Source organism: Corapipo altera, unplaced genomic scaffold (assembly GCF_003945725.1).
Source record: "Corapipo altera isolate COAL_440 unplaced genomic scaffold, ASM394572v1 61411, whole genome shotgun sequence".
Taxonomy (NCBI): domain Eukaryota; kingdom Metazoa; phylum Chordata; class Aves; order Passeriformes; family Pipridae; genus Corapipo; species Corapipo altera.
In genome coordinates this window covers 8,969,060-8,991,464 of record NW_020884875.1, presented here as the reverse complement: position 1 = coordinate 8,991,464, position 22,405 = coordinate 8,969,060, and the positions used below count along the sequence as shown (strand labels likewise).

The following is a 22,405-nucleotide window of genomic DNA, read 5'->3' as shown; positions in this document are numbered from 1 at the left end:
GAGACACCATCCCTGGAAGTGTTCAGAATACATACGGCTGTGGCACCTGGAACATGGTTTAATGGTGAAGGTGGTTGTGGTGGTGGTGGTGGTGCTGGGTTAGCAGTTGGACCTATTGATCTTACAGGGTTTTTTCAACCTTAATGATTCTATGATTGTGTTCTCTAACTGCATCAGAATCACCTGACATAAAGCTTAGTTGAGATTATTACCATAATTTATTTTAAACTAAGCATTTCAGTAGAAGCAATCATGTCTGTAGAACTTCCAGTAAAAATGAAGCCAGGTAAGAGACTCCCTATGCTAAAATAATAAGAAAGAAAACACTTAAAGAAAAAAATTCATTGGCAACACCAAACAAATTGCACAGGACTTTATACACTGGCATTCTAAGAGTTGATCATTGCTCTGGGACAGAGAAGACATGGACACAAGCAGTTTTAAAGAACAGAGGTAGATTACATTTGCTTGTGTTTGCTTGTCATAGCAAACAGTATCATAATTTAATCTAATTTTTGATACATGGACATAGGATTGAAGAGTTTATGCAATTTAGGATTTCTGACCTTTTCCTCTGTCAAAGATTTTAATACTGTGAAAAGTATTAAAAAAAAGAATTAATTAAAAATAAAAGATGCCATATAAACCTGACAAAGTTACAAACACTATCACGGAACACAGTGGGGTTTTTTATCTTTAGTTTGACATGGAAGATGAAGAAAGACAGTAGAGTTCATAAGAAACATGCTTATGTTTTTACTTTAAAATACAAAGTTATCAGAAATACAGAATTAGGGCACTTTAGGTAAATTACAAATTGTAGAACTGGTGATGTCTGTCTTGGTACTCACTATATCTAGAAATTATTTAAAATGTTTCTGTTCTTTCTAGGTCCCTTTCTGGGTCCCATACGCTCATTTTTTTCTGCTTAAGCAGGAACCTTCAACACCTGCCTTACTTCACTGTGATATTAATGATGCTGATATCCTCATAGGGCTTGTCAGTTTTTGGATTGACTTTTACATTTGAGATTCTCTGAACAACTTCCATTCCTTTAGTCACCCGTCCAAACACAGTGTGCTTGTTGTCTAGCCATGGCTGTTAGAGAGCAGAGGAGAAGAAAGAAAAAGCATGTTAATACAGAAAGCATCGCATAGGTTAGGTACCAAAACAGAAAGAGTAAGTACGCATGGATACATTTTGTATGTCTAGACTATGGAATCTAATACCATGTAAATACCAGCATGCAAATAAATACTGGGGTGCAGTTAATACACACTCATATGCATTTGAACTTACCTTTTCAATTGTTTTCTCAAAGTACCACAGAGGTCACATTCTACCAATGCAGTAGCGTTGTATAGTTTATTTTAAAGTGTATTCTCAGTTCACAGATGTGCTGTTCTACTCTCTATTTTCACAGAGGAATTTGAAGTGCCAGTCCAGAATACTACTAAATTCAAAGTAATTTTCATAGAGTATGCCCAATTTGAATATAGGCACTGACAGAACTTAACAAACCTCAAAACTATGGCAGATATGTGCTATTTTTTGAAAAAAAAGACACTGGATTTTGAATAAGTGTTTAAGAATACATGTTACCTTTAAGAAATTGTCTTGTATCTCTTAGACTCACATACCAAAATTTCTCTTTTGGGCTCTGAAATTATACACAGATCAAAGGAAATCTTCAAACCTAAACAATGGCATCTTTGTATAGCTACAATTAGCTACACTTAAGGAGACATCCTGGCACTATATCCAAACCCTAAACAACCTACAAAATACCTAGATTTCCATCAAGTTTAAATCACTTTTACTGGGATACATAATTGCAAACATGCCTAAGAATGTTTTATCACCCTAACTCCAATTAAAGGCAAAAGGCCTCTTGTTTACAACTCACAGAAATACATTTCTATTTCTTCAGGGACGGTTTCAGTGAACCCCACACAGTATACATCGTGGTGTGCAGCATTTATTTGCAAAATATTAAGGAAAGATTATTTAGATAGTACTAGTGCGATCCTTTTTGCATCAGAAAAACTGTATTTTTTTACTATCAAGTTAGACTCTCATGCCTTAAATTCAGCTTTTATTATTACTTACAGTTGGCACTACTGTTATAAAGAACTGGGATCCATTGGTATTTGGTCCTGCATTAGCCATGCTGAGTGTGTATGGTCTGTCATGTCGTAAAGTTGAATGAAACTCATCTTCAAATTCTCCTCCCCAAATACTTTCACCTCCCATTCCTGTACCAGTTGGATCACCAGTCTGAATCATGAAACCCTGCATAGAAATTATGTGTTATTACATCATTGCATAGAATAAATAACTAAAAATGTTTTATGCCGGGTGACGTTTTTTCAAACCTATTTCAAACCTGACAACAAAATGTAAGTGTTAAAATGCCTTTAAGGCTCTTTTGAGTGATAATCCAGTCAACTTGTGAAAAAGCAACTTCTGTTTTCTCACTCACTGTTCCTGCTAGTAAAGGACAGAAACCTGACTGTACCTTCTGCAAACACTTTGGCTGTATTTGGTGCAGCAGAAATAAGAAGCCGTACAAGAAATGCCCTCTGACATGAAACAAAGTCTTAAGCAGGATAACTGAACTTATCTTTCAGTTTTCTGCCACCTTTTAGTTGCAGTACAACTATTAAACAACTTTAGTAAGTGATTAAGCTGTTTAGAACATCAGAGTTGTTCAGACTTCATAGGGAATTCTAAAGCCACTCCAAAAATCCTCTTTGCAAAAAGGGAATGAAAGGGTTAGCAAAGAGAACTGACCACTAGGGTACATTATCTAAACCAACAAAAAATTAACTTGCTACAAGTTACCTTGATGATACGGTGAATTATGTGTCCATTGTAATAGCCATTCCTGCTGTGCACACAGAAGTTTTCCACTGTTTTGGGGCACCTAAAATCATATAACAGAAAACAAAGGCTACAATAAATATTTGTCTGGTGACAAGGCCATAAGGATATCAGTTGAGACTAAGATCCTGCTGCACTGAACACTGTTTCAGCTCAGTGTAGAAAGGGCTTTCATCAAATAGGGAAAAACAGTTCTTCCACCTTCTCAAACCCAGAGCTGAAAGCAAAAAGTTGAGGAGTACAAAGTTGAATGATTACACAGGAAGGCAGCAGCAGTGTTGACAACACAGGGATGTTTAAGGCTGTCACTGAGCAGCACAGTGTCGAGGCCTTTTCTGCTCCTCACCCCACCCCACCAGCGAGGAGGCTGGAGCTGCACAAGGAGTTGGAAAGGGACAGAGCTGAGACAACTGACCCCAACTGACCATAGGGACACTCCATTCCATACAGCATCATGTTCAGCATATAAAAACTGAGGGAAGACGTGGGGGACACTTGGAGTGATGGTGTTTTGCCTTCCCAAGTAATATATGATTGTTTTCTGGGAAATGGTGGAACACCTGCCTGTCCATGGGTAGTGGTGAATTAATTCCTTGTTTTGCTTGTGTGCGTGGCTTTTGCTTTCCCAACTAAACTGTCTCTACCTAAGCCCATAAGTTTTCTTATTCCTACTCTCCCCATCCCATCCCTACAAGAGGGATGCAAGCAAGCAGCTGAGGGGGGGGGGGGGGTTAGTTGCTGGCTGGGGGTTAAACCATGACAGTCAGTAAATGAATTATCTCCTCAAGGCCTAGTTCAAGGAACAATTGATTAGAGGTTCCCCAGCTTTCTACTTAGACTAATAATTTTGTAAATGAACTGTGTATGCTCCTAAGCAGAAAGCTGTTCACTCTTTTACCTCTACACTTCTTTTAAGATACACATGCAAGGTGTCCAGTGTTGCATACAAGTAAAACTGTAAAAATGTTTTAATATTATAGAACTTGCAGTCAGCACAGTCAGTTTTCCTTCTCTGAAACTACTTGTTAACATTTTTTTGTGAAGAGGTGGAATCTTACTGTTCATGGAAAAAAAGGGGACAACCCCTTCCACCTCTGTGGCTTGATTTTTTATTTCTGAGAGATGCTAGCAGAGTGAAAATTCTTTGTGGTAGCTCTTTTGCTATTTTTTTTGAAATGCATTAGTAGCCAAGGTAGATTTACACTGACAAGTTTACAGCCACCCATTTTCCCAATAATGAGAAAATGGCCGAGTCCACAGCTGTAGAGTTACTCTAGCTGTGACAAGGAACATTATCTTGGGTTTTAATGACACTCCAGATTATCTTATGAAAAACAGCACCACTGATATAACTAAAGGAACAAACAAGATTATATTCCCAGTTCTTGCTGAGCAGCACTTAGTCATTCACAACTTCATTTCACAACAAAATGGCCAAAGACTTAAACGGCATACAAACCTATATCCTATATGCTCTTCTTTAGTTTTAATCACATTAAAGAGATTTTAAATTCAAAGCTCAGCTGGGAGAAAATACTAGAAAACAAGAAAGAACAAACTTAACAATAAGCAACTCTGGTAATATCGTTTAGTTTAAAATTGCACACAAAACATTGCAGTGAAGCACCTAGCAATACTGTATGTGTAAATATAGTGATACACTGGCATGAGAATTAAAAAGAAAATCAGAAATATTGTAGCTTGGCCTGTCACTCACCAGCAAGGGCTTTACCATTACTGCAACCTATAGACTACAATCGTAAATTCCAGAAACTAGGTCCTGATGCAAGGAAAGACTGGTGAAGAGAGCAGTAAAACTGGTAGCCCCACAGGGCAGAATTGAGGTTGTGTTACCTCACCTGTGCTTAGGACAAACTACGAACTTGTTTTTCAAGAAGCATGGCCTACATCTAAATGGTTTAAGTTTCAATGTATGGCAGGATACTATAATACTTAAATTAACTAATATTAAAAAAATATTTGCAATTTTTGCATCACAAAGCAGAGATGCTAACACACTAACTTTAGCAATTGGCATGCATGAAACTATTTCAATTTTGTGCCTTGTTTTGGATATACACAGCATTAATATTATATGCTGATATAAATGTTATACTGCTCTTAAAGGACCTGAAATAACATAAAATGTAGTACTCTGGCCACATTTTGAAGTTGCAACTACTATTCCTATGGCTTGCACAGACCTCCTGCCAAATGTTTTGCTGCTGCCAACATCACTTTATTTCCAGATGGAACCAAACAGCTCTGCCTTACACTAATACGTAGCTTACACAGAAGAGTATGGTTACCTCTCCACATCTGCAGCTGGGGGAACGAACAAAAGTTAAGAAAGGAACAGTCCCCCTGAACCAATAACTAAATAAAACAAAATGGAATTTAAAAAACTCTTGTGTCCCAAACTATTTAGACCTATTTTAACCCTACTTTGTGTTCATCGAGAGTCACATTCCTAGCTTGATGTATTAAGAAACTGTCAAGAAACAAGGAGAGTCAAAAACGGGAAAGAAAATAACTATTCCTAGCTTGAAATAAAAGTCTTGGATATTGCAACCCCAGGGACAGAAGGAACAAAAACAAAACAAGAGAAAAACTACCAAATACATACTCAACAGGAAAAAGCTTGATATGAATATCTCCCATGCTTGTGTGGATGATGGCACTGTCTGAGACTCTTTTGGGACCTTCTGCCTGAGTGGCTGCCATGACCTCTTCTTTAGAAGGTTTCTCATTAAATACATCTCTATCAGAATCTGCACTCTTTGTATCTTCTGGTTCACGTTTAGTAAACTGAAGAACGAAAGAACAGAATGTTAACTGCTTGCTTATCTCTTTTTTTCCCCTTATCTTACACAAAGCTCTGTGCCCAAGAAATCAGTGTCGTTATTCAACCTGCTAAACATCCAATTCAATTTGAAATGTAGGAAGACAATTCATAGACAGTGTATTCTTGCATTTCAGTGCTGTGCTACCAGCATTTCCACAGTCACAAATTCCAGTACAACCATATGCAAATCCCAAGTAATTTTTTATAATCTATTATCTTTAGACTTCCTCCCCTTTTGAACAGGAACTCATCAGTAGTTCAGCACTTTTTCTTTAAAAAGGAGCAGAGAATGTCAGGTTGTTCTGTTATACTCAGACAAATTTGTCAGGTTTCATGCCAAAAGTTTTAGGTGCACTAAAGAAATCAAACTAAATCCTCTTATTCCAATACTACATTAACACGAAACTGTAGACAACCAGCAAATCTAAGTCATAACAGACAGACCAATCTCTAACCTCTATGGCTATCACCTATCAAATCAATTACTACCTACTCTGGACTTGCTTGTCTGTTTGGCTTATTAATTGCATCTCACATAAAAATCAAATTGTGAATAGGAAAATGACTCCTATCTTTCTTGGTTGCCTGCTATGTCTGTATTGCTACCAAGTCCTGATGCTGGTCTGAATTTTTTTCTATTACATTTTTTATACATACAGTTAATTATTGTTTCTATATAAAATATGGTTAGTTTTCTTAAATGTTCTTAATTTTTTTTCAACTAGAACAAAAGGATATCATCTTCTTGGAGAATAAAAATTTGGATAGCCGAAACAACCCCCACTTATTTAACTGCTTGAGCAATGTGAAAAAATTAAAGCTATTTCTAGCCAATGTATAAATAGTTCAAGCTAAAAATTCCAGAATTTACTTGCAGTATAAAGGAGCTCCTCTAGAAAAATTTTTTTAGCAAATACTCAAGACAAAAAGCACTAGAAAGGTACAAGGAGAAAAACAAAAAATAATGTAGAGAAAACATCAATACAAGAATTTAAACAGAAACCGCACACACCATGTAAAACCTATTTTTTTTAAAAGCTGTGCAGACTACTGTCGGATCTGCCTGGATATTCTGGAGAACAGGATTTTCAGATGCTTTCATCTCTATAGTGATTGCAGCACGATGTTTCTTTGCCACTCCTTGGAATAAAGCTAGCTGCATCATTCTGATGTTCTCTTGTTTTCCCAAGATACGAATGCACCTGAAGTACAAGATGTAAAGAGGTGTAACTACTGTCAGCTGCTCACAGTCAGAGAATGTCTCCTTTCTGACTGCAGGACTCAGAGCAAAATTCCCAAATACCCTCCAAGTAATTATTTATTAATTAAGATGTTTCTCTACTCAAACTTGCTACCTAATTTACCAGTCAGCCTCTATACGTAATAAAATCCCAACTAAATGATCCACATTTACTTTACATTATCCCATCCAGTTAGCCAGAGATTAATAGGTCACATATTTCTAACACACATATGCCTGCCATGTTTTGTCCTTATTTTACTAAGCTTTAATCTGCAACAACTCATTATAAAGCAAGGGGCTATCTTCTCTACAGTCTAATGTAAGGCTCCCAAATAACAGCACGAAAAGTCTGGAGACCTCCACAGTCATATCAAGTTCTAAATATGCTATAGATGTGACTGAATACAGACTTTGAAACAGAAATGTTATCTCAGTGTGTGTCATTGGAACTTACCTGTTAGTCTCTACATTGATGACCTTAATGCCCAGCATTGTTCCATAGAGAACGAAGTGTCCAGTTTCATCAAAAATTATATTAATTAATCTTACTGCATCCACTTTCTCCAGCTCACGCTCAACTGCCATACGTCGGCCAAACTCCATGTCTGGTAGTTGCTGTCTCATCTGCTGAAGTTCAGTAAACATCTACAGAAAAAAACTCCACATCACTATTATATTAACATATTTTAAACTTTTTATACAGCAAAACACTAATCCACATGATTAGAAAATACCAAATTCAACTGAGACTACTCCACTCAAATGAAGAATTTAAACAAATACAAGTAATGCTTTCTTTATTTTCATGATGCAATAGGCATGTTATAGGACTAGGTTTAAGCAAAGAAAGTGTGCAATATTATTTGAGATTCTCTGTAATTGCTTTCTAGTAAAATGTAATCAAGCAGTGTGAAAACACAGATGAAAATCAACACCTGTTTCACTATGTAAGTAACATAAATCTGTAAGAATTCATTTGGGACAAAGCAATACAGAGGGCAAGGAAGAGAACATGGAAGGCCTTTTCTGCAAGAAAAATATAGGAAGGAAGTTCGCTTTTAGAAACAAATGATAACTTAGGTGAATGTGCTGGCAAATAAGTTCAAATAAGTACAGAAAATGTCTTAAAGAAAGAGAAACAAGACAAAACTCACACTTAGAGATTCGTCAAAGACTCTCATAAGCTTCCCCGTCAGAAAACGAAAAATTCTAACTTTTCTGTCAGACCCAAGAGTGGCCATTTTCTTGCCATCAGGTGAAAAACTTATACTGGATGGGTAAGCCTTGCATTTAGCAAATTCATATAGATCAGTATCTGTTTTATACTCCCAGTTCACATTCTTGGGGAATTTATATTCGTGAGGTGTACCAGTCCAGTACTCGATCATCCCAGACTTGTCAGAAGACACAACTACTTTGTAGACAGGGTTCAGCCGTATCTGAGTAAGTGAGGATGTATGGAGTTTATCAAAAACATGAAGTGGCTGGTTATTTCCTCGGCCATCATATATGAATATTTTTCCTGTGCTCTTCTCGGATGTTGCAACAGAAGATATGGCATCTCCAGGGCAATATACCCATTCACATTGGCCAGGGTGGTAGCTGCAACAGAGAGTGGAAGGAGAAAAAAGCAAATAAAGAAATAAGGAATGATGTTAGATAAGAGTTGAGTTACGCTGTACACTTGAAATCAAATATTCTCTTCCATCTGTTAAGTGATTAATGCTTCAGTAGAAATGAAGACAACTGCACCTCTGCCATACACTTACAGGAAAGGTCAACTACATCTTGCCAAAAAAAAAACTCCCACAACAAAAAACCCAAGTGATATAAACAAAATTAAGACTATCCCCCTATATTCAATAAGAGTTGTGAATGCATCTAAGAAGTAACTCATTTGCTACTTGCAAAAACACAATCTACAAATAAAATAAGACAGAAATACGTTCAATAATATAAGTTATGTCTGTTTTACAGTCTGTAAGCAAAGATTGAGAACCAGAACTTAAACTAAATGGCAGACCTCAAAGCAATGATATGGTTTCCATAGGAAACTCATATTTAGTATCCTTTCACAAATAAAATTAACAGACACTATAGGACACTATTATGATAGACACTAATAATTTGGATTTTCAATGCCTGTCTGGTAGAGAGAAACATAACAGGACTTCATCTCAGGTCCACCAGAAAGAACAGGATCAAATAAATAAGTATGAAGTCTCTGCAGAAATAGCCAGCCTTGTCCAGATCACTGATGGAAGCATAAAGCATGGGGATCTTGATTACCAAGGTCGGAAAAAATCTATTTAAAGACAAATCAGGGAATCTACTACAGAAAAATGTTATCGGTAGCATTCTCGTAGGATTCCTGAAGCAAAACTGATTTAAATTCTACCTCATTTTTCCCTGAAGTCTCAAGCAACAACAAAAAAGGGCATCTTCTATTGTAACAGCTTTGGGGTTTTTTTTGCTTATGTATAATTCTACTGATTTTGTAGAGACAGTACAGGGCTGCTATGTAGAAAATACCAGCAAAAACAAAAGACAAAGGCTAACTGGAATTTTTCCACAGCAGACAGCCAAGAGAGAATCAGTTCCTATAGGCTAAGTACATTATCTCGAGGATGATATTAAAACTGTAACTAGCAAAGCAGATAGCACAAGCTTTTTTACCTGAGTTTATACTTCTACTTAGTTTTACAATTAACCAGTAAGTAGTAGAGTTGGAGGAATAAGTTTTTCAATGCTAAAAGACTTGTGAAAAAACCCAGTATTTCCACCATTCTTGATGCAGCACTCACTGATCCTCCAAACCTTCAAACCCACCCTTATAACAGTGTAGGGCTTGTTTTTCCCTGGTATTGTAAATAATTGTAGTAACATCCATTCTTATTTCTCCCAGATCCTTTAGCTACAAAACGTGCAATTACAAAAATGCTACAAAAGCAAGAGGAAGGAAAACAACATTGTTTCTAGCAGAAGAAGGAAATTTGTATCCCTATGACAACAAATAATATGATATATACAGGCCAAATCCCTTCTCTAATGGAGCCATTAGTGGACTGTAATTTCTCAATTCAGTGCCAAACAACAGAAAAAATTATGCCTTATTAAACATTTGGAGAAACACCACATCTTTGTGCATAACATTTGAGACTGAGAAAACACCTTTCCTACTCCTCTCTTGTAGTGTTCCAGACAGTCAAAATTTTTTTATTCAGTCAGGCAGTCTCCAGCCATTGGATTCATTTCAGACAACGAAATTTACTCAGCTTCATCTGATTTAGGGAGGGGGTGAGGGGAGAAACATCAAAAACTCCAAATTATTGACTTACCTCTTAGCAAAATGATCCCCATTTATAATCCCAAACAAACACTTCCAAACTAAGTAACTTACCCAAGTTTCAGCATGTTGATCATGTCAAAGTTGACTACATCAAACACCTTCATTGCTTTGTCATCTCCAACTGAACAGAACAATGCTCCCTCTGAACTAACAGCAATACTCTCAATAACACCTGTTAATAAGGTTAACACACTATTAAGAAATGGGAAAGGACATCCTTCATTTCAATATCATATAGGAAAAAAACCTACTGAAGTTTAAGCCTTCCAACTGTTTTGCTACCTTTTTTACTTAAAAGATTACCTTAATTCAGTAAATTACTATTAAAAAAAATGCCAAAACAGCACTGTGTATCCTATCAGTGTTTCAACTTAGGTATGTGACAATGAACTACTTACCACCTACATAAGGGAAAGATTTTAATGGCAATCACTTCAATTTAAAATGTTGATTTTTATGAAATTGAGAACATTATGATGTGGTAAAAATCAGGTGCTCTTCAGCTTGCATTTCTCAACAGGGAAAAAGCAGCAGAACTCTGTAGACTATTACACACACAATACTCAAAATTACTCTGCAATTGAACCTTCCATAAATTTCTCATAATGCTTATTTTTGCCTGGTAGGTTTTGTTTTCACATCTTGCTTCTGTATAGAATGAGAATCTGATAGTTAAGCTCAAGAACCTACTTTAATATTTCTTGCAAAGCTAAAAGGAAACTATTTTTACTACCTATTATTAAATATTTTTCTTACTGTAACAGTCAGCATATCAAACTGAGGGTTTTTTCCCTTCAGGCATATGATAATTTCTAACACCATGGAGAGAGTCATTTTCTGTTCAGTCTATTTAACACTCAGCATAGTGTTGAAGAACTGTACTTATTAGCTTAGAAAATTGGGTTAAAATTACTCTTAATTGCAATTCAGCCAATAATCGTAACAATGATGTAGAATTTACTCTACAGTTACAATAACTCCAGATGAAAAAAATGCACTTTTTTCCTTACTACAAGGGACAAAAAAATACAACTTCATTTAAGGCAACATATTTTTAAACTCCTCTGGATTTTATGAACCCTGTTATGTACCTTGTTAAGTTATGTCCCAGATATTCTCTCCACAGGCAGGGCACAAGGCAATGCAAAGGATGTAGGGGATCTGTGCAAGCAGAGTCCTACATGTTTTATTCTCACCCTATCCCTCCTGCAGTCTGGGAGCAAAACATTACGGGATAGAGGAATGAAGGAAGACAGGCAAATATCAATTAATTCCTGACTGCACTAAATGAACTCCAGAATCTGTCTCTCTATTTGCACTCCCTCTTCAAACAACAAAATCAGTGGAGAGGAAAAAGTGAGGCCCTTTAAAGAAGAAAAAGTAACTTCTCACCCAGGTGACTTCGGAAGTGTTTAACAAACTCAATCCCTTCTTCTATTTTTTTCCAGAATTTTACATGTCCATCATGACTGGCTGTTATGATAAAATCTGTCCTACAATTACAAAAGAAAATTAAAAACAAGAAAAGAGATAACACATTATGCACTTTCCCACTGGTCAGTAATCTGCACCATAATTAACACTCTGTAGAGGATGAACTTTTAAGAAATTACTGTGACAATCTGTCTGAATGGGTACTATCACTCCTGGAAAAGCAAACAGGTATTTTAATGCATTCTGGATTAATATATGAAAAGTCAACACTCTGAAAAATTATAACACTATCCTTTCTGAATATGTAAATGTAACTCCTATTTTAGTTCACAGTAGTTACTATTTCTGTGTGTGTGTGTTTGTGTGCGTGTGATCTCTGCAGTCTGCTGAATGGTGCTTTTTCAGAGGCAGTCAGTCAATCTTATTCCTGTATATCCTGCACATTTTGATAAGGATTTTAAGACCCTCCTTTAGTTTATGTAAACATTTTTTTAATCTTCCTTCTAAGTAAACCTTTCCTTTGCACTTAGTTTTCGAAAAAAAAACCCCAAAACTTTTAAAAGTTACAGGACACTGTAACTTTCCATTACTAAACATTTAAAATGAAAGCTTCTTATCATATATAAAAATACACCCCTGACAAAGAAAGAGCCTGGAAAAAAAGATACTTACTTAGTACATGCTACGTGTGTAATGACATCTCTGTGCATGTAACTGCGTTCATACATTGAAGCAGATGGTAGATTTTCAAGGTAAACGTGTTCAAATTCAAGAACTACACAGAATAAAAAGAAAAATCAGGAAGTTTTTTTTTTTCATAAAGGTACAGCTTCTGTTCTCCCTTACTTGAATTGCTTATTCATATTTCAGTCTAAAATATGCTGGGATTTTATGCAAACATAATAAAACGGCTTTTAGGTCTGGCTTTGCACTCAAAATTTTAGTGGACTAAAACCACTCAAACTCTCCTTGAACTCATACTGCTTTTCCCTTTTAAAGCAACTATTACCTTAGCTGTCTCAATATATGAAAAAAATAAAAATCAACAATTTACTTCCAGAAAAGGGAAGGTTCTCTGCACCTTATTTTATTCCAAAACAAAATGTATCCCTGTTGTTAAGAGATTCATGATCTCACCCAGGTCTTGTAGTTTCAAGTCCAAGTACTGACACCTATCTCTTTCACTGTTTAACTGGCCCACCCAAAATAATCTGATTTTGGCATTTGTCTCTTGGTTTTTACACCCTGTTAACACCTGAAAACGGCATCGTTAGAGGCACATTTACTTTACAATGACACCTGGAAAGCTGAGAGTTGCTGCGGTCATCAATACCATGCCTCAAAATATTGCCTAGAGGCATCTCCATTTTAGGGCGATGATCCAGAAAACAGATGAACTCCACGACCCTAAACAGTAAGGCTTCAGTCTGCACAGTAGGGGCTCTGAGGCTGACAGTGTCCACAAGAGAAAGCAGAAATCATAAATCATAGAATGTTAAGGGGTTGGAAGGGACCTTAAAGATCATCTTATCCCAACCCCCACCACCATAGGCAGGGATACCTCCCAAAAGACCAGGTTGCTCAAAGCCTTTTCCAGCCTGGACTTGAACACTGTCAGGGTTGGGGCATCCACAACCTTCCTGGACAACCTGTTCCAGTATCTCACTACCCTCACAACGAAGAATTTCTTCCTAATATCTAACCTAAATTTTCCCGTTTTCAATTTGGACCCATTACTCCCTGTCCTGTCACTACAGTTCCTGACGAAGGGTCCCTCTCCGTTTTCCCTGTAGCCTCTGGGCTGTTACCCCGCTCCCGAAGGGTTCCCACACAGCGTGGCCATTCTGCACGAGAGACACCGCTCCAGAACACACGGGCCCAGCCGCCCTCCCCCGGGGCCGCTCCCGCCGCTCCGGACCCGGCCCGGGGCAGCGCTCCCCAACACAGGGTCCGGCCGGTGGACGTTCGCTCCTCTGTTACCTCTCCTCTTCTTCGCCTGCGCGGCCTCCCCTGGGAGCGGCCCGACCCAGCGCTCCTCCTCCTCCTCCTCGTCCTCCCCCAGTTCCGCGGCTCCCCGCTCCTCGCCCGCCGCCGCCTCCGGAGCCTTTCGCTTGCGCTCAGGCTCTGCTGCCGCCATGATGGTACGTCACCGCCGCGTGCCGGGCGCTCCGCCAGTGACTCAGTGGCTGAGGAACGGCGCGCGCGGAGGCGCCATGGTAGTAACGGTTGGGAGCGGGCGGCGGGAATTCCCGGCGGGATCCCGGGATAACGGGGGGGTCCTGCCGCTCAGGCACCGCGGGGCCGGGATGGGATCGCGGCCGCTGGGGCGTGGGGCGGCCGTGGAGGGGGCGCGATGACTTTTCCCGCCTGACAAGGGGCAGTGTTCGCCCTTCGCCCGTGAGGGGAGGCCGACCACCCTATGCCTCCCCGCCGCTCGGGTGGTGCGGGGGCTCCCTGCCTCACTTCTGCTTTTTTTTTTGTCATCCCTTTTGCGGTGTTATTTCTGTCCTTCATATGTTCTCCTTCCTACGGTGAATTGCTGCCTTTCTGCCTTTGTCCAGCGGCCGCAGTTACATTCCTCTCTGCTCCCTGAGTATCTTCCCGTAGTTGGTCGCGCTGTGTTTGGGCATACGACGCATTTCAGCTCATGAGTGTCTATAAGTATGTGAAGAGAGGGTGCCAGGGGGATGGATCCGGGCTCTTTTCGGGAGTACCAAAATGAATATGAGGAACAGCTGTGGGTGACCGAGCACTGGAACAGGTTGACCAGAGAGGGTGTGGAGTCTCCCTCATTGGAGATAATCAGAAACCGTCTGGACGCAATCCTGTGCAACGTGTTCTACGATGACCCCGCTGGAACAGGGAGTTGGGGCCAGATGACCCTCTGTGGTCCCTCCTAATCTGACGGATTATGTGGTTCTGTCGCTTTCCTAAAGCTTACCTGTTTGCTTGGCTGGCATAGAGTCTATAATGCACACTTTTTGTCCCTGCATGTAGTTTTTACCTAATTAGGTAGTCCTAAAACAAAGTCAGAAGGAATAACGTATTTAAACTGGAATGCATTAATAGTCATGACATGCCGAAAAAGCCTTCAGTTTTCAGGTATGGTGTAAAAATAGAAACCTAATTTAACCATACAGAAATAGGGAAAACTGCAAGCTACAAGGAAAAACCATCTGAATATGATACTCCAGTATATGCGCTATGTAAGGTAATTAAGAGTGCAGCATTAAGGATCACAAGTCAGTTTGGCTTGCCTCTAATATCTCACAATGTGTACATTCTGAAACGTTGTGTGAAATACATCTAGAAATTTAAAGCCAAGGATAACAGAATCATTTGATCATTTTTGTATAGTTTTTTTTTTCCTGGCTTTGTATTCAGAGTTTTATTTCATATAATACTTGTATGGTGATTAATTGTATTATTGCAGGGGACAGCAGGGATGGATTTTTTATTCCACCCCAAGGTCCTTTTCAAACTTTCAAAAGGTTGGGTACTTTTTCTTCCTCTCCTTTTTTCTTTTCTTTTTTTTTTCTCCCCACTCAAACCCCCTTTGTTTTGTCTCCTTGACAGTTTTTTATATCTGAGAAAAAAAGTACATTGCATCTCAAGGCTGTTTTTAATTTATTTCTTTGTTTCTTCTAGGCAGTCTTTGCTTTAGGCATTTCAGAAGTCTTAATAAATTATGTGAACTAATTCTCTTTTATGTGATGGAAGCATTCCAAGGCTCTTAAGAAGATAATGATTTTCCTGTGCTAAAACTATGCTCTTTAGACTTTATCATGGCAAGTTAGGTATTCTAGGGTTCTGGTTTTAATTATTGATGCAATAAATTAGCCTGGAAGATTAGTAGAAGTATTGCTACCTTTCAGTACTCTAGAATAGTTCCAGCATTCAGTGAGATGTTCTGATTTATTTTTTTTTTCTCATCCACTCTGTTATAGCATCCTTGAACTTTGGGAGTACTAGCTGAATATTTGACTTCTTTTAATTTACTTGGGATTTTGACATAATTTTCTCTGATTCTGTGTTTTTATTCTGAAAATTAATAAAAAGTTGAGTTAGGAATTTGTGCATTATTAAGAGATGTATATTAGATCTTTTTTTTTAATCTCTTTAATCTGTGTGGTTTTGGTGGACTTAGTGATCCACTTAAGTATTTTTAAAGGCTTTTTGCATCTAGTACATCTAGGAAGTTCCTATTGGTTGTTTTACCTTGGAGAGAAAAGTTTCCTTTGAGTGCCATTTTGGCCCTTCTTGTGTTTCCCATCTTAGCCACGGTTGTAATTTGGGTATCTCTTCATAGATTTAACTAGGAGTAAATTTCTGAATTTGTGTGTGTTTCTCTCTGACCCAACATTTCTCAAGGTTTTTATTTTAACTTGGATTAATTTTTCTCTCAGATGTCTTGGTGCCCTCTTTCCTTGGTTGCCTGTATATTTTTCAGACTCTTTTGTTTGTTTTTCTAGTAATTTTGAGGATGTTTTAATTTGTTAATCAAAAATATTCTGAATTGTAACGAAGGAGAAATAGATTAGGACATTTATTGGAAGACAGAGCAGAAGTAAGTGCTTAAGAATTTAGCAGATATACAGAGGAAAAGCACAGCTTTGTAGATGTAAGATTCTCTTATTGTTTCTGTATTAAAGTTGTTGAAAAGAAAAGCCATTGCAGGTAATCAAAGCAGGCTGGAAAATTTAGGATTTTGTGATTCAATTTTAAAAGTAAATTATTCGTGTCTTCTAATTTTACTATAGTCATATAGTTAGCTGATTTTACTTAATAATTGGGCGCTATCTAGAGCTGCAGGGGAGTTAATTGAAAGCTTTGCATTCTGTTGTATATTTGACCTGAAGTGGCAGGTATGATTCTGTAACTGGTAAAAATTGTTGTAGATATACACGATAACTGTTCTGTTTGCTTGTTTTTAGGCTGAACTCGTCAATGCAGAACCCACCGAGGCAGAACCCACCAGTGAACTTTGTCCTTTAGAAGCCAAGAAAGAACTCTTGGAGGAATGTAACGATATTTGGGAAAAATTGGAAGAGGTATGCGAACCATAAGTGATAGACTAGATTTGTTGTAAACTTTTGTCAGAATTGTTTTATTCACTGCCTGCTTACCCCATCTCTTCCAAAGAAACCACCACAACAAAACAAAAAGAATAAAAAGGCCAAAGGTAGATGTGCTGGCAGGGCTGAGGGATGCCTTGCATTCAAAGGTTGTTTACAATGTGCTGATGTTATGATTTAGTTAGCATGGAGTATGTATTAAATTAGGGAAAATTAAACTATTTACTTATGATAGTACCAGCACACTAAGACTTGAGATCCTTCTCTCTTTAGCCTCACACAAGATGGGATTCCAGTGCTGCTCACAAGTAGTTTGGAGCTTAAAGGAGAGAACAGGAGGAGAGGCATAAAAGGACAAAGATGTTTGCAAATGCTTATCCAAACTGATGGTTATATCATCATGGTTAAAATTTGTCTCTCTCTAACATAATAACATTTTAGGGCAGATTAGTTTTATTTAAGGAATCCCAGGAAAGATAAACTTCTGTCAGTTCTTATAGAATGCTGTGCATTCTATAAGATTCTGCCAAGTCCCATGAAAGGTCATCTTCTAAATTATATTTTCAGTCTTAATTGCTACGCTCAATTTTAAATGCTATCTGCTTGAGTTCTTAGTTGTAGGTTCAAAGCAGTAAAATTTCAAAAACGGAAGTAAAGGTATTTCCAAACTTAAAGTAGAACAATGTACAGACAACTCACAGTGTAATAATTTTACATAATTAGATTTAAAGATACTAATGTGGATTTATTTCCTGTTGAGTATTAAGGTAAGTTCGCATGTAACAAGTGGCTGGGAATTCTCTGTCTGGGTTTCTGAAGTTGTGTTTGGAGGACCTGAACTTTTCTTTGAAATTTTCAAATTAGAAGGGAAGTTAGAATGCTTACTATTTTGAATTTAATTGAAAGTCTTAGATATCTTGTATCTCATTCCCATCATCCTCAAAACAATACAGGAAGTGATAATGTCTGTTATTTTTGGAAGTTGATAAAAATAGTAGGATTTTCATTTCTTTGATTTTTCATTCTGAATGCGCATGTTTCAGGAAGAAGTTTAAACAACTAATAGTCATTGAGTGGGATCGTGGGTATATGGTTACAATGTAATGTTCAAATGGTTGTGTGGCATCATTAGCAGTTTTTGTAGGAGAAATCCTGTGTTGTGTTCTGGTTTCCAAACATTAACAACAAGGTTTCCAAAGTACTGCTTAGTAGTTTTACTGTTGAGCAGAGTACGTCTTGCCCTGTCGTGGAATAGGTTGAATTGCTGACAGTTATGAAACAAGAAAGTGTTCAGCAGGTGTCTCCTGTTGAAGCCTTGGATATCTGTGGTGGCCTGAATTTCAGACTGCGTATTCTTCCCATTGCAATCATGGGAGCTGATGTAGTGCACTTCTCAAAATCAGACCACTTCTGAAGGGTGCGGTTTACTGCCCTAAATGACTTTAACCTAAAAATGTGTATTAAAATGGAATTAATCTCTTTGGAGAGCCAGAGGAGTAGCAGAAAGTGTGTTAACTTCTCAGCAGCTTCCCTGTTCAGCCTTGTGCATGACTCTCTTCCCAGTTTCTCGTGTTCTTCACATGATCAGTGCCTTTCCCGATATGAACTCTTCCCTCATAATTTACCTTCTTACTCAAATGATACATCTTTTTTTAGCTGCTACTTTTCTGCTTTCCAGTTAATTAAGTTCTGCTTTACTGTGGTGTGATTTCAAAATATTTCTTAATTTGCTGTTCTGGGTAAGGATCTAAGGGATGTGGTGGGATCCAAGTCACAACTCTGTTATTCCTATATTTAAAAAGTTAGGTTCAACTTTCTAAGCATTGTGTTCTGTTGTTACAAAAGGGAAGAGTAAACAAACATGGCTTGTGTTTTGTTTCTTTTCTACCCAGTGTCAAAGCAAGCTAATGCTTCTAGGAACAGAAACACTGCTACAATCAGATACCAAGGTAAGACAGTTGTTTGGGTTTTTTTATTTTCCACTAAATACTTTGTTTTCTGTAAAGACCATAGATTCATAGAGTGGCTTGCGTTGGAAGGGACCTTAAAGATCATCTATTTTCAGCACCCCTGGCATAGGCAGGGTTACTTTCACTAGATCAGGTTGCTCAAAGCCCTGGTCTGGAACCCTTCTAGGATGGGGCATCTGCAGTTTCTCTGGGCAACCAGTGTCTCTGCACTGTCACAGTAAAAAAATTCTTCCTAATATCTAATCTAAACCTGTCCTCTCTCGGCTTAAGGCCATTGCCCCTTGCCCTATCACTACAATGCTCATGTAAGTAGTCCCTCTCCAGCTTTCTTTTAGGCCTGCAAATACCATTCAGGTAGTGCAAGGCTGCCCTAAGGTCTTTCTGGAGCCTTCTCCAGGCTGAACAACGTCAACTCTCCTAGCCTCTCTTTGGAGGAGGAGAGATGTTGCAGCACTTCAGGTGGGGTCTCACCAGAGCGGAGTAGAGGGGCAGAATCCCCTCTCTCAACCTGCTGGCCACACTGCTTTTGGTGCAGCCCAGGACATGGCTGTCTTTCTGGGCTGCAAGAGCACATTGCTGGGTCATATCCAGCTTTCCATCCACCAGGATCCCCAGGTCTTTCTCGACAGGGCTACTTGCAATCCATTGATTCTCCAGCCTGTATTGATACCAGGGCTTGCCCTGACCCCAGGTACAGGACCTTGTGTGTGGTCTTGTTGAACTTCATGTTTTGCACAGGCTCAGCCATCCAGGTGCCTCTGGATGGCATCCCTTCCCTCCAGCATGTTGGCTGCATCACAGAGCTTGGTGTCAGCAAACTTGCTGAGGCAGCACTCGATCCCAATGTCCACGTTGCCAACAAAGATGTTACACAGTGCTGGTCTCTAAAACAACACCTGAGGATTGCCACTCATCACTGGTCTTTGCCTGGACATTGAACTGTTGACTGTCCCTCTGACAGTAACCATCCAGCCAGTTCCTTATGCACCGAGTCACCTATCTGTCAAATCTGTGTCTGTCCAGTTGAGTGACAAGGATGTCGTGCAGGACAGTGTCAAATGCTTTGCACAAGTCCAGGTAGATTAAATCGGTAGCTCTGCCCTTATCCAGCAATGCTGTAATCCTGTTATAGGAGGCCACCAAATTTGTCAGGCACAATTTGCCCTTAGTGAAGTCACATTGCCTAACACCAATCACCTTCTCATCTTCCACGTGCTTCAGCATATTTTACAGGAGGATCTGCTCCATGATCTCGCTCAGCACATCTGGATCCCTTTCCCCACCCACGACGTGGGGTGGCCCAGTTCTAGTTCCGTTCCCATCTGAGGAACCATTCCGACGTCTTGAAGGATGGGGAAAGGGAACTCCAGGGGTTTCTTCAGGGGTTTCTTCTGGCCCTGAGCCTGGAGGGAAGAGGTGCTCCCCCCTCCCCTCCCGCACATGGCCCCATGGCCGGCACGGAGACAGCACACCGGGCGTGGAGAGGGGGCAAGAGAGAGTTTATTGTTGGGGATGCTACATTTATAGGGTTTAGGAGGATTCACAGAGTAACCAATTAGAAGTCTCAAGGGGCTTACAGGAACACCCAGTCACAGGAAGGGGTTAACAAGGACCAATGAAAAACACTTCAGGACACCTTCCCAGGACATTCCTGAGATAACATTACCGTGGGGGGTGTTGGGAAGAAGGGGCAATGACTCTGCAAAAAGGTAAAAGCCATTTTAAAACCTGTTTAAACCACAGTTTTCCCATATAATGCAGGTTTAGTGCTACAAGCACAGAGGTGAGACTGACAAATCTGTAGTTCTCTGGATCTTTCTTTTTCTGTTTCTAAAAATAAGGGTTATGTGTACCCTTTTACATTCATAAACTTCAGCAGACTGCTGTGACTTTTCAAATATGATGGATGGTGGCTTTGCCACTTCATTTGCCAGTTCCCTTAGGACCCTCAGTGCATCTGTGGTGGGTTTGACCCTGTCTTGCCACCAGGTGCCCACTAAAGCTGCTTATCCCTCCTCAGCTGGATATTGGAAAGGAAATATAACTGAAGCCTCATGGGTCAAGATAAGGACAGATTTACTAACTTTGAAGCACACAACTGATGAATTATTAACATAGGCAGCAAAATGGAGAGGTGTGTAACTTCAATACCTATTTGGACTATTTCCTAATTAGTGCTTATGTAATTTCTTCTTGAAAAGTGTCATTCTGACACTGTCCATCATAGTATCCTTCTGGACAGGTTGTCCCACTGTGGGATGAGCAAGTTCAGCCATGAAGGAGAAGTCAGGATGTGAAATATTTGTCATTGCTCCTAGTAGCTCCTCTTTAGTTGTAGTCATTGCAAAGAAAATTAGGGTAAAAATGCCAGCTCTGACTCCTTCTCATTTCCCCGTTTTGAAAAAATAATATAAATGTTTTTGATCCCTGCAAGTGATTTTAAAATATTTTGAAGGAATAAGTGTTCTATTGTCATAGATGCTCTTCTGTTTTCTACTGTATGAACTTATTAATTTAACTTCTGTCCTGTACTACCTCATTTTACACCAGTGCAACTTAACACTTTAAGAGATGCTTCTTTTCTTGTTACACAGCTTGGCTTGTTAATGCTGCGATGGAAAGCTTTAACAGTAGATTATCAAGACTGCCAAGAGAGAAGTCCTGAAAGTAAGTAACTGTTTCCCTGTAAAGGATGCTGGTGGTGTTTTCGTACTACTTAAAAATTAAATATTTCACACAGTAGCGTGTATGTTTCATTTCTTTATTCTTTTTGCACTTCAGCTCTAAGTTGACTTAAAAGTGATTTCCTCTATAACCTAATCTTATAATTCTGCACAAATAAAAGCATGATTTATGGCACCATTCATCAGTTCTACAGGTAGATTATCTACTATCTAACGAAAGTCCATTAAGCTGTTACCCTCCTTCATGTTCTTCTCTGTGTGATTGTTTCTTCTCCATCTTTCATTTGTGTTTCCCTTTTAGAACAGAACTGCTTTGTCAAATAATATTGTCTTCATCTTGTCTTTTAAGAATCTATTACATTTTTTTAATCTTTGCAAGTATTGCTAATAAGCTAACAATAATTTGCCCAGGTATAGTTTTAACCGTACCTCCTCTGATTATTTTTTTACTAATACTTCACAAAAGTATGTTGTATTATGGTGTAGTAGTTGAAACTTTGGAGTAGACCTTAAATGTTAAGCCCATTACACCATAATAAAATACCTGTTTTGGATTTAACAGGGATTGGAGATTTCAGCTCAAGATAAGATGGTAAAAGACACCAGAGTTTTATTTTAACAAAACAGAAATCCAGGACACTTACTGATCCTGCGAAGCACAAACCACAAGTGATTTTTTAAATTTGTTAAGCATTATCAGTTAAAAGGTATAAATTCCTCAGTTCTTCAAAATTTTCTTTTTACATAAGCATAAGTGCTGACTGATTTCACTCTCTCACAAGGCTGATGTGGCCAGAGACTGGAAATAAAACCATTCAAAACTGAAGTGTGAGTAAAGTAATCTGTGTTTTCAGATGTCCCATTTGGAGACTCTTAAAACAGTTCACACTACACTGTCGTTAGTATACTGGTAGCACTCACT

General features: G+C 38.7%; 2 protein-coding genes across 4 annotated transcripts in view; one reads left to right on the top strand and one right to left on the bottom strand.

Annotated features, from left to right (window-relative positions):
• Positions 1 to 327: 327 nt before the first annotated feature.
• Positions 328 to 13,919, bottom strand: PPWD1 (peptidylprolyl isomerase domain and WD repeat containing 1). The gene is made up of 11 exons (XM_027634998.1): positions 13,735 to 13,919; positions 12,427 to 12,529; positions 11,713 to 11,813; positions 10,372 to 10,492; positions 8,126 to 8,573; positions 7,426 to 7,616; positions 6,741 to 6,930; positions 5,510 to 5,691; positions 2,845 to 2,926; positions 2,110 to 2,292; positions 328 to 1,098 (listed from the first exon to the last, which is right to left on the bottom strand). The coding sequence occupies exons 1-11, from the start codon at positions 13,889 to 13,891 to the stop codon at positions 955 to 957; spliced, it is 1,902 nt and encodes a 633-aa protein (XP_027490799.1). The 5' UTR covers positions 13,892 to 13,919; the 3' UTR covers positions 328 to 954.
• The window catches only part of CENPK (centromere protein K), a 20,910-nt gene continuing 12,394 nt past the window's right edge, over positions 13,890 to 22,405 (top strand). Inside the window, exons 1-4 of one of the 3 annotated variants that reach the window (XM_027635010.1) lie at positions 13,890 to 13,970; positions 16,689 to 16,805; positions 18,722 to 18,778; positions 21,394 to 21,466. In XM_027635010.1, the coding sequence (XP_027490811.1) occupies positions 13,890 to 13,970; positions 16,689 to 16,805; positions 18,722 to 18,778; positions 21,394 to 21,466 (328 nt within the window). Of the gene's footprint in view, positions 13,971 to 14,123; positions 14,966 to 15,814; positions 16,806 to 18,721; positions 18,779 to 21,393; positions 21,467 to 22,405 lie in introns of those variants that run through there. The other 2 variants (XM_027635012.1, XM_027635011.1) reach the window with 2 other exon arrangements.

Bases quoted from the DNA above. Each gene is read 5' to 3' on its own strand.
- PPWD1 (XM_027634998.1), bottom strand. From the start codon at position 13,891: ATGGCGGCAGCAGAGCCTGAGCGCAAGCGAAAGGCTCCGGAGGCGGCG. The intron at 11,814-12,426 runs GTAAGTATCTTT...TTGTAATTGTAG, and splicing joins ACACACGTAGCATGTACTAA to GACAGATTTTATCATAACAG. The intron at 8,574-10,371 runs GTAAGTTACTTA...TCTCTGTTGCAG, and splicing joins ATCAACATGCTGAAACTTGG to CTACCACCCTGGCCAATGTG.